General features: G+C 34.8%; 1 protein-coding gene across 4 annotated transcripts in view; it reads right to left on the bottom strand.

The window, feature by feature from the left end:
• Nucleotides 1-564: 564 nt before the first annotated feature.
• MYO6 (myosin VI) overlaps nt 565-11895 on the bottom strand; it is a 102908-nt gene continuing 91577 nt past the window's right edge. For 2 of the 4 annotated variants that reach the window (XM_066315041.1, XM_066315043.1), the window contains 5 exons: nt 11318-11421; nt 9924-10055; nt 7733-7759; nt 5401-5619; nt 565-3974 (listed from right to left, as the gene is read on the bottom strand). In XM_066315041.1, coding sequence (XP_066171138.1) covers nt 3775-3974; nt 5401-5619; nt 7733-7759; nt 9924-10055; nt 11318-11421 — 682 coding nt within the window. In that variant the 3' untranslated portion in view covers nt 565-3774. The remainder of the gene's footprint in view (nt 3975-5400; nt 5620-7732; nt 7760-9923; nt 10056-11317; nt 11422-11895) is intronic. The other 2 variants (XM_066315042.1, XM_066315044.1) reach the window with 1 other exon arrangement.

Here is an 11895-nt window from a genome sequence, read left to right as displayed (position 1 = left end):
CATGAATATTTTTAAATTACAAAACTAGCACTCTGATTTGGCCCTTAAGATGAGAAAGTTCCCTAAGACTCTAAGGGGAACACAAACAAAAAAAACCTCACAAAAGCAACATCACATTTCCATCCCAAACATAAAGCTTCTGTCACAGTGCACACATTCAAAGCAGCAGAGTAGGTGTCACAGTCACTGACAGACACAATCTAAAATTAAAAGGATGCAGAGTACACAGCACAGTAAATGACAGACATATTGGAACTGATAGCAATAATGTTAAAAAAAATAATAAAAGTATACTTGTTTCAATAAATGCTGAGAAATGAAGTATGATATTTAGCATAACAGAATCAGATTTCTCTAATATCAGAATGTTATTCTGGAGGAACATTTATCTTAGAAAGTAAAGACAAAATCTATACTAGAATAAATCTTTAAAAAGTAATTTTAAGCACCAAAAATATCCCATGGAAAAGCAGCAGACAATACCAGCAAAGGAATATTTTTATCTTTCTCATAACTTAATTAACCCTTATGCTTCAACTCTTCAAAGACAAAACAGTAAGAAGATACAAGTAGGATTTCAACAGGGAATGTGTTTATTTTTATTTTTAATTTTCAGTACAGTATTAGGAAGTCATTTAAATACTATAAATAAAGATTTTTAAGAAAAACCCAGAGGATTCAACTAGGTAAAGAAAAACACAATCTTATCAATGGATAAAAGACAAGTATTGAATGACCTTAGGATCTTCAGAGTAGCATTCTCAAGAAAATGCATATTCCTGGGTCACCTAGTTAGGAATGTAGCTTAGTGTGGTGATTCTCCCCCTCCTTTGCTTTCTGGAGCATTTTAGGTAGATTCAACTATAACGGACAGCTTCTCTGACAGACAAGAAGAATTTTATTTTTTAATCAAACACACAGAGAACCAAGCCAATGTGCTTTAAAAACCTGATTATAATTTTCTCTATAATTGTAGATCAGAAGGGCATCAGGTTATCCTACAGTACTGAAGATCAACCTTCTCCCCTCCTTTTATATTTCCTCTCCAAATCAACCAACTGTAATTATCTGACAGTACAAGGGACCATGGAAACAACTGGTAAGCAGTTAAATATTGCCAGACATGTAACAAAGAAAAATCTGAAACTAACTGAAAATGAATTCTATTTCACAAAAAGATAAGTAAAACTAAGAGCAGAAGCTGCTTTTGGTGCAGAGTGAAAAAAAAACAGGGGAAAAAAAGCAGCCTGATACTGTGCAAATTAGAATACCCTGATTTCTGGAATTCATCTTCTGCTTCACTCAGGCACACTTCTGGAGCAATGCTGAGAGGTGGGAACATCTCATTTGAGATGTCCAGCCACCAGACCCTCTTCCACTATTTCCAAGTCCATTTTATTTTCATGATAGCTCATATTTGTTCGTCATTTAGTAAAGAAAAATTTCCATATACCCCATTCTGAAGAATAAATTTTCTTTCCAATGCCTGTCAAGGAGATCCTGACAAGACTAAAGGAGCAGAGGGGAAAAATTCAGTTAATTTTATTTAAAGTTCCCTGCAGGTATGTTTACACACATACATACTAAAATATTTAAGCACATATATGTGTATATACCTACACACACACACACACACAAGCATTTAATGTTCTTTGCTTACTGTGCTCAGTCTCATAAGATCCATGGATTTTTAAAGATATATACACTGAGATAGAATGTGTTTAGTCAAGCAGCTAAACCCAGACAGAAACAGAGGGTCAGTCAGTAATTTTTTTCTTCCTTGGTTCCCATGAGTGAGCACAGTTTCTTGCAGTGCTAAGTGTCCAGGGACTAGAAGTTGTCACATTTTGGTTCCAATGCAGTAAAGCACTAAACCAGTAATCTAAATTCTATAAGCTGTACATTTAAACTCATGCAACACTGTGCAGGTTTGCACACAGCTTTCCACCCAGCAGTCTGATGTACTTCTCCTTTCATCTTCCAGTCAAAAATGACTGTTTCAGTGAAGAATTTGGGTAAAATGAAAACAATTTTCTCATTTGCAATCACATGACCAGGAAATAGAGCAGGTCTGCTGAGATTTCCTGATGCAGTGGTGTGTAGAGAGTTAAATAACATTTGAATATCTCCACATTATTCCCATAAGGTGTGCATTTGTAACAAGCAGCCTGTGGCACGCAATCACAGTCTAAGGTCAGCAAGGAGCTTTCTCTGTGCTACAGAACCACCCCTCTTGAAAATTAAGTATATTTGTGCATTTAAAACTAAAGCTTCCAAGAGGTTTCATGCTGAGTAAGGAGTGAAGAAATTGTTTCATACTATAAGCAAACTATCAATTACAAAAGGCAAGAATTAAGTTTTAAATCAGGCTATGTAATTGGACATCAAGTTACTTATATTTTGAATTTCTATCAGAGAGATAACAAATGGTCATGTTTAATTTGTTGAAATAATGGCCAGCAAGGTAAAGCAATGCTCACATAAGCGAAAGAGATGCATCTTAAAACTGTATGAAATAAATTATTCCCACCCACAAAAACTCTCCAAACAAACTGCTTAATAAGGGAACTGTTACAAGCCATGAAACTTGACAGAGGAGATTAATATACAGCTCAGCATCCAAATCACTATGATATTCCAGTACACTAAAAATGGTAACTATTTCATCAGCACATAGTATTAAGATGTATTACCTTATTGGACCAATTTTTTACAGTCTAACAAAAGGTACAGACCTTGCATATCTCATTATAGTTAAAATGAAGAGGATTTCTGAGGCTCAGGCCTCAATATTCTGTTATACTGCCAGCAAAAGCTGAACATATTTCCCTTAATGATATACTTTATCTTATATGCCTTCAGATACAAGGCTTGGACAATTTTGTGTAATATATTGAAATTACACTATCTGGTTAAACAAACTGTCCAAGAATTGCTAATAGAAATGTGGTCAGAAAAAGAAAGTCTAAAGCTGATGTGTAGTAAAGAAAGGAAAAAAAAAAAAATCTACGTGGGATAAGAATATAAGTGGTATAAGCCCTAAAGAGCACTACATTCTTTGAGGACCTCCAATATTACACTATTTTAACATATATGAATGCTTTTCTTGGAACGTACAGAAAACCATTTCTCTTAAACCAAGACAGAGAATGCATTAAACAGGAGTTTATAGGTCTCAAGTTTAGAAGGATTTCCCATCAGGTTCTGGAAAAACAAAAATCATTAAATACAGACACTAACCATTTTGCAAATCAGGACATAAAATGTCTCGGATTAAATAAAAGTACACTCCAACTTCTCCGTGACAGAAGTCAAAGCTAAGGCCTCACAATTCCAGTTATTAGAAATAGCATATTCTCTTTACCAGGCCACCACTTGAAGCCAACTACTCAGTGTTTTAAAGAAAGAATCTTATAAAAAGGTGGTTGTAGTGCAGTTCTTTGCAATATGTACCCAAGTACAGACAAATTGCTTAAACATGTAAAGAGTTATAACAGAAACTGTTAAAGAAAATGCAACATATAAACAAAATGCATCAAACTACACTGACTGAAATTTCTTCAGGGTCCTCATACCTAGTCAAGTTCACTACACAAATTAAACATCATGAAGTACAAATTAACAAACCACATGATTAATAAAATCTGTTCACTTTATATTAAACATCTCTACTCTGATTACAGAACGTTTAGGCCCTCTGTAGCACAGAGGAACTCTTCCCTTTGTGTTGCAGGCAAGGCTCTCATCTGCAGCGCTCCTGTGCCGAATGCCCGGTTATTTCAACAGGTTCTGCAGCATCGCCGTAGCGTAGGTAGGGCGAGCTTGTCTGCTGGCAATTGCATTTTGGAGGTACTGGATGCCTCCACAGCGCTCCCAAATTTCTTCAAACTGTCTCGGTAAAATTTCAGCACCTCGTTTTCGGGTTAAGCCAGTCTCTTCAAGATTAAGCTCACACATATCCATATCATCCTTACCTGAAATGGTAAAGGGAAAAAGAAAACATTTTCTACATTAATCAAAGGTCCCATCAATAAAGATTAGGTCCTTGTTAATTACATTTCTTCTCTGTAGATCTGGTTTGCTAGTAGACTTCAGAGCTTATGAGAAGTCCTCAGATACAGGCATTTTTCAATTTCCTCATTTTTTGTTACACAGAGAACTCTAAAGCAGTATGAGAATAAACTAGTATCAGATGCTGCAATTGACAAAGTTGCACTTAAACAGCGAGCAAAAAGGAATAAAGGAAAGAAACTGAAAGATCATCATCTTGATATATTTTTCTGAAACCCATTACAGGATAACAACCATATTTGGATTACATATACTTGCAGTTTCAGTCCACTTCACAGTGAACTGCTCTACTTTTGGTTAAATGAAGCAAAGCAACTAAAAATTCCAGACTTTGGATCAAGTAGCTAATCTGTCACCCTACCACCCGAAACAATGTTTTCCAAATAGGACCAACATAGGCAGTCCAATGAAATGATATGTGTAGCTCACAAACTAAATTGCAATTTTATTTTTATCAGGTACTCATGACAGCAGTGCTCCTTTTAGCTATGGGCTTTGGCACTGAACAGCAGCAGTTGGTATAAAGAATTCTACTTAAAATAATTTGCAGAAAACAAACTTCTGTTGCTAGTAAAGCATAATCCTGAAGTGAAACAAATTTGCTATGGCCTTTTCTTCAGTCTCTAAGTTAAATACAAAAACTCAAAACACAGAACTGTAAGCAGCATTTCTCCAGTGTTTTCTCCCCTGCTCATTACCCTCCAGAAAAGGAGGATAAATTTCACTACCAGATAAATCTCTACCTATCCATTTCAACATTTATTTTAAATTTTTAAGAATAAAAAGCTATTCTCCCATACTAATAGCATAAATAGGATAAAAGCATCACCTTGCTATTAGCCCCATGCTAAGGAAAGACAATGTAACACATGCAAGAATTGTTTTTAATACAAACTGCTTGAAATTCTTTACAGCTAACTAAAAAAAAGTATAATGATGAGTAGATCTTACCCAGATAAACTGTCATATTTTATCTTCACACTGTCTCCAGTTCAATGAATAATCTGACAACTTCCAATAATAAAACCCTTTACATTTGGAATCTTACTCTGTCTATGGCTTCCCAAATTGAAGTATGTGTACAAGTAAAACATAGGACCAGTTAAATGTCCAAGTGACATTCTGAAACATTTGGCCACCATCAACAGCAGTCTGGCCAGATAAGAACTGCTGACAGAGAACAAAACCAAACCAAACCCACTCACCCACACGCACACAAAAAAGATACAACTGGGGAAACTTGAAACTTGGAACCTCACCCTCTTTTTCTGAAGTCCATTATCAACTTTAGAACAATTTCGAAGTTGCAGTTTTGCTTTCAATACCAACCTGCTACAAGCAGAATGGGTGCCTTGTCAGGGTGAAGCTCCATTTGCCGAGCAATCCAGGGCCCATCAAAGTGTGCATACCACCAGCCCTTCTTCTTGTTCTGGGGGTCTTTGTACTGGTCCGCGGGGCGGATGAAGGGAATGCGGAAATAGCGCTGCTGTCTGTTTATTTCAATCTCTTGTTGTCTGCCTGGTAGCTGGGCTGCAGGGTTCTGTTGTGCTGCCACACAAAAAATCCCCCCAAAAATAAGTGAACAAAACAATTAGAAAACAAGAAAGCCGTATCATTTGCTTTATTATTAATCAACACACTAACACAAAAACAGACAAAACAACAAAACAAACAAGAAACCTTCCCTCAAAACCCAAGAGATTCTCTCTGAATTCAAGGTCATCTGAAGTCGTAGCAAACCTAAAAAGTACTCCCATCTCACAGATAATGTGCATTCTGTTAATAACAATAGCTAAACCACCAGACTCACTTTAAGTGTTGTACCTACATGTTGCCCAATCGCATGTTTAAACAAAAAAAAAAAAGTAAATAAAATAACACGTTCTGCTTTAAATGAATATTTAAGGTAAAACTTCCCATATAAAATTTCTTACCAACCAGAAACATTTATCAGTGATTGCTTTAGTTCAGTCCATTTCTTTGTAAAAAGAAGATCACAGTGCACAGAAGCATTTTCAGTGGCAAACATAAAAAGCATCACTTGATGTTTGACAGTCAACACAAAAAGGATGTATAATACTGTTAGAAATTACAAATTTGTTAATAGAAATGTTGACAATACTGCTTATTACAAAGCTGCCACCAAACAATTTTCTGCCTAGATTTCTGGATGTCAAAATCTGGCATTGGAATTGATTTCTGGCTGCTTTCTTTTTTCAAGGAATCCTTTATTTCATTAAGAGCAGCTGACTGAACTTCTAAAGAAGAAAGTTACATTAATTTTTTTCAAGTTACTATATATATTTTTGGTAAATATTTTCCACATGCATTTTTTGACATTTTGAGTTCCCCATATTTCAGACTCTGGAGAGAAATTTGCTTTCAAATAAAAGCACATACACTGCATTAATTCATCAAATGATCAACCTTCTTATCTTACATATACACTATCATATTTAGTTTTAAATAGTAAATACTCTTAAAAATGAGATCATTTCCCTTAATAACTGCCCCTGCAAAAGTTTGTTACTGATTTTGTTTCAGCGGTTTACACCACCGTTACAGATGGCCTGTTTAAGAACCTTTACCATCTCTACAGAAGAAAATAACTGTTAATATGTTTCAGCATTAAAGGAATAAATAAAAGTGAATTCTATTTTTTGCCTTGCTATTGAGCAGCAAAGGCAACTTCTGAGCTAATATTTAACAATGTAAAAAATGACAATTACTTTTAATAACATATTTTTACAGTCATGAACAGGACTAATATAGATAGCAACTGCATCTTGAAGTTTCTTTTGCTTAAATTCAAGCAAAAATAATTTTTCTAAACCTGAAGAGCAGAACCTTAAAAAATCCCCATGTGTTATACATAGCAAATTCCCTTTTTTCCTTATGTGTGCATAAAAAATAAACATAGAAGAAAAAAACACACATTTTAACAGCTGAATACTACTTTTATGCATCAGCTCTAATAAAACATATACCTTACAGGGAGACAGAGCTTATAAAAAACCTATTTTCTACAAACTATCTGATAATTTTTCCCAGCAGATCAGTGCTTAGTATTGTAAAATACCTTTTGCACTGCAATGGTAATTGCTAAGGCTCATTTCTACCCCTAAGCATATCTAAATCCAAGGGCAGATCTAGAGAACAGGAATACTAAGCAGCCAATGGAGTCTCTACTCAGTGCTATAGAACTGTAGCTCTCTATTCAGAAGAAACCATCACCTGAATGTTAGTTTGTGTGCTAGGAAAATAGTTGTTACATTAAGCTGAGTCCAGAGCTTTGCTACATCATGTTCAGACAATAAAAAAAAAAAAATAAAAGTTAGAACAAGAATGTTATTTCATGGGAGTGTGGAAAAAAAATAGGAGATTGTATCTTCCAATAATTTACATAAAAAGGTTATTTCACTCTCCCTTCCCATGACTCTTCAAATGGGTAGGATTTCATGAAGACAAGCACATTTGTAAATTACTAGCGTAATGTATAGTTACCATCAGACGAATAACATTGCCAAATTAAAAAATAGGTTTTTACAATTAACTTCTATGTATCTGTGTAGCAAAACACTGGATCAATCAATGTTAGTAATAGAGCTCTCAAGTGTTCCTATTCTTCAAAGTTAGCTTAAACAACTGTCTCCTCACTTACTTGAGTTGCTCAAAAATGGTGCAAAATCTGTGAACAAATATTACATGATGAACGAAATATAAAAGTGTTGATCCTTTTTAAATAATGCTTTCATTACCTCGACATTTTTCACCAATGCTGATAACAAACAAATGGGAGTTCTAGTTGCAATATAAACACAGATTCTAAGTATTTCTACTCATTTTCTACTTGTATCTTCACCAGGATTTAACATCGGGAGATTAATCACTTTAATGATTCACAATTCCTGTTACAAAGCCTCAGTGGTACACATGCTAAGCATAGATTGCCCTGACAAATCTGCTAGTTAATTAATGTAGTACTTTTCTTTTTTGACATTTCTGCTAGAAAAAATCTTCCAGACCTCTGTCAATACCAACGACAATATACAATCCAGTGCTTAGCTTCTATACTGAATGTATGAATTTAATTAAAGGCTACTTGTAAAACTGCATTAAGGTATATTGTAAAATCACATTAAATCAATGAAGAGATGGAAAGAAAAAAACTACACATCCACTGACACCAGAGAGACTTTTAGCTTGAACACCTAAGAAATCAAAATTCCTTCTTACTACCTTCTCAGATCACTACTATATATACATATATGTGAAATGCCTGTGCGGTATAATTATTTGAAATACAAAGAATTATACTGGCATTAACATTAATAGTCTCTAAAGGTCACTATCATTTTCTTCTGAACTGCAAGGTTCTCTTCTTCAGAAATACGATGCCATATTTCAATGAAGGTAAAAAAATACAATGAAAAATATTGAAAATAATACAGCAAATGTCTGAACAAAAGTGATAAGAACATGAATGTTCTCAGCTTTGTGTGCAAAAATCCAATCATCTGCTCTTTGGTACTTCCCATCAGCAATACCATGTATGAATATTTTACCCATTTAGCTCCAGAGAGAATGTGTGAGCTCAAATTCAAAGCAATTTACCACTTTGCAAAAGTGCTTCAAATGTCTTTTCCTGCCATTTCAGTCCTAAGTTTCTTAAGACCCTAAAACCACATTTCAGTCACAAGGACTCATTCTTTGATAATATCTTCTCCAGGGGTCCAGATTTTGCCTGCCACGTATCCATACTAAAGTTCCCTGAACACCTCAAACTCAGGTAATGCTCAAGCAATGCATAACTCATGTAAATGAATCAAGGAGAAGGAAGTGCCTTTGTACATGGACTGAGATTATCTAGGGCACCTGCATTCCTTGGGATGTTTATGTCCCAGGGCAGTGTCCCAGTGTCTCCATGTGCCAGGACAATGCCTTAATCTCAGGCTCATGTAATTTCAGGGAGGGTACTTTCTCCCTATCTTCCCTTTCCTTTGTCTCTCCCATGAACTGTGTGGCAGGAACACAAATACCAAATATCATGGAAGCAAAAGACAAAAGGAATGATCTGACTAAATTATTCCAGGCATTTACTGTGATTCTATAAATTTCTTAGATTCTTTTTATAACAGATGATTACCAGACTTTTGAGGTGGGATGTTGGGAATAGAGTCCACTCTGTAAATATGACTCCAGAAACCAGGTATGGAATTTTCAGATCTGGTAGTCTTAAACTCCCACACTTTCTTGAGGAATGTAAAAGGAAGTCACTTACTCTGTGTTGCTTTGTCAATAAACACCTGCCTGTGAAATCAGTAGAATGAGGGTCTAAGTACAAAACAGGGTCTATGCAAAATTTTTCACCCCATGAGCCAAAACTGCAATATCGACACTCACAGATTTTTTAAAAGAAGATGTAACATGATGTATGTAAGCAGTGATGTAAATGATAGAATTATTAGCACCTATTAAAAGTAGCTACATCTATGTCTACATAGCTCTATACTACGAAATATTAAAGTAGCACAGCAAAGAACATTTAACAAAAATGCCAGCACCTGCATCAGTAGGTCAAGAACTCTTTTGAAGAGATGTCAGCTGGATGTGAGAAGGTTTTAAGAGAGAGCTGTTCAGCACAAGTACCTGGGTCTACTGAAAGTGTTTTAATTTCTCTGAAGAATTTGCCAGTTTCAATCTTTCCAAAATATTTACCGTAAATCAACATAAAACATGCCTAAAAACTCCAAAGTTTCTTCAACCTAGCAAACCCAAAATCCATTCCAGAAATGTTTTCTTTAGAATATTATCACCAATATTATTACAAACGCGAAATTATCTTTTCTCACCATAGTCTGTGACTGATTTGGGAGCACGCTGTTCTGTTTCTGCATTGCGTTTCTTATTCTTGGATTTCCAAGCATGATACACCTTTAGCCTTCGGTGGAACTCTTCTCTGCAAGCTGCCAAGAGTTCAATATCTAGCCCAAAACAAAGAGAAGGGGGAGGCATGAGTGAGAAAAGGCCGAAAAATTATTTATTAAATGGTTTGCTAAAATGATAAGTTATATGAGGTCAAGTTGTAAGAGTAATATGACAAAATGTGATATACAAAATCCTTGTTCTGTGCAGCACAGTCCCTGTGTTTCATGGCCCAGAAAGTCCCTCATTGTCTGAATCATCTTCTGCTTTAGAGTAAAGGCAGTCCCCAAAGTAGCTGTTGTACTGGGACATTTGGAGGAGTGAAAGACCACTAATGTTTCTGTTAACAGTATCACAACACAAGCAGAACAGAAACAAATTAAAAAAAAGATTAAACTGCTGAACATTATTTGTGCAACTAAAAAAAAAAAAAAGTAAAATGGCAATTTGAATGCTTAGATTTGTATTCTTTTTTCATGTATCTATTTTAATTTTTCTGAATTTCATTATACTAAGAGACTGAATGATGACAAGGCTTTTTCATAAGTCATCTCAGAGTATCCAAGCTGGCTTCACAAAGAATGAACTCCACTTATTAATGCACCATCTATGCAGCTGAAAACATTGCACCAGTCTTGCATATGTAAAAACAGTAAAAGAGAGTAAGTTAGTTTCCAATTTCTACATCCAGGAAGAAATTCTAAGTGATCCTAAATCACAAATTAACCAACTGATTTCAGTAAAAAACAGAAATAAACAGCAATATCTAAAAAAGGAATTATTCTTTTCTGTTACTATCTTCACAGCATTGAGGGCAAAGTGATTAATGCTCCCCTCTAAGCTTCCATAAACAAGTTACACAGTTTGAAAATTAAAGAATAATATGAACAACTAAGACAGAACATATTTTTACACTGTGCTTTACATAACATTTTTGCTTTCTTTATGATCTGGTGGCAGCAAGAAGTGATAGCAAAAAAATTCTTAGAACATGCAAATTCTAGGTAAAGCATAATAACTACTATTCCTTCTGTGGGAGTACATCAAAATGAGTGAACTTAATTAAGAAGTTATAACATATATTTTATGGCCCAAGCCATATAAATATATAATCCCTGAAAGACATAACAATGGAAATTTTGTTTCCTTAATATGGAAATAGCTTCAGGTATTGTTCTTTTGGGGGTAAGAGAATTTCTTTTTAATTAATTTGTTATTTACTCCAACTTACATAAACTTTTTATCTTTGTTATATTAAAAAAGTAACACTTTTCATATAACTAGAACTTGAACTCTTTCTCAGAAAAAAAAAACCACTTACCACAAGATGTGTTGATTGTATCGCGAAGCTCTGCATATTTCCACTTACTGAGATCATGCTTCTTAGTACCAGCAGCAGCTTTTGTGGCTTGCACTGCAGGACCCCTACAATTATTAAAAAAACCCAAAAAAACAACAACCCTAATTTTTTTCAAGTATTAAACAAGAATTGTTTTAAGAAGAGGAAGAGATCACATGATCAACAATGTATCATACTTTTTACCATGCAGAATTCTAAGACAAAACACCATATGTTCGAGATGTTCAAATTATTAAGAGAAAATGAGAATAGATTTTATGCACAAAGTCATATCATAATCTGATTGGCCTCCTAGAGATTTAAAGGAATTGTCATTAATACTGTTCATGTACCAAGACATATTCTGTGTATGTCATCCCACACTGATGTACATTTTACCTAGCGACAAGCAAGATGCAGAAAACAAAGACTGACTGTAGACATTTTTAGTGCCATTCAAAAACCAGACAAGGAAAAACATTTTTGAAGTAGAACAAGGAGAAGGAAGAAAAGGCATTTCCTCTACTATTTAAAATTGGTCTAGGACAAAATCCTTGTTC

Source organism: Sylvia atricapilla, chromosome 3 (genome assembly GCF_009819655.1).
Source record: "Sylvia atricapilla isolate bSylAtr1 chromosome 3, bSylAtr1.pri, whole genome shotgun sequence".
Classification (NCBI taxonomy): Eukaryota; Metazoa; Chordata; class Aves; order Passeriformes; family Sylviidae; genus Sylvia; species Sylvia atricapilla.
The sequence above is the reverse complement of the archived record's forward strand: the minus strand, read 5'-3'. Positions and strand labels throughout refer to the sequence as shown.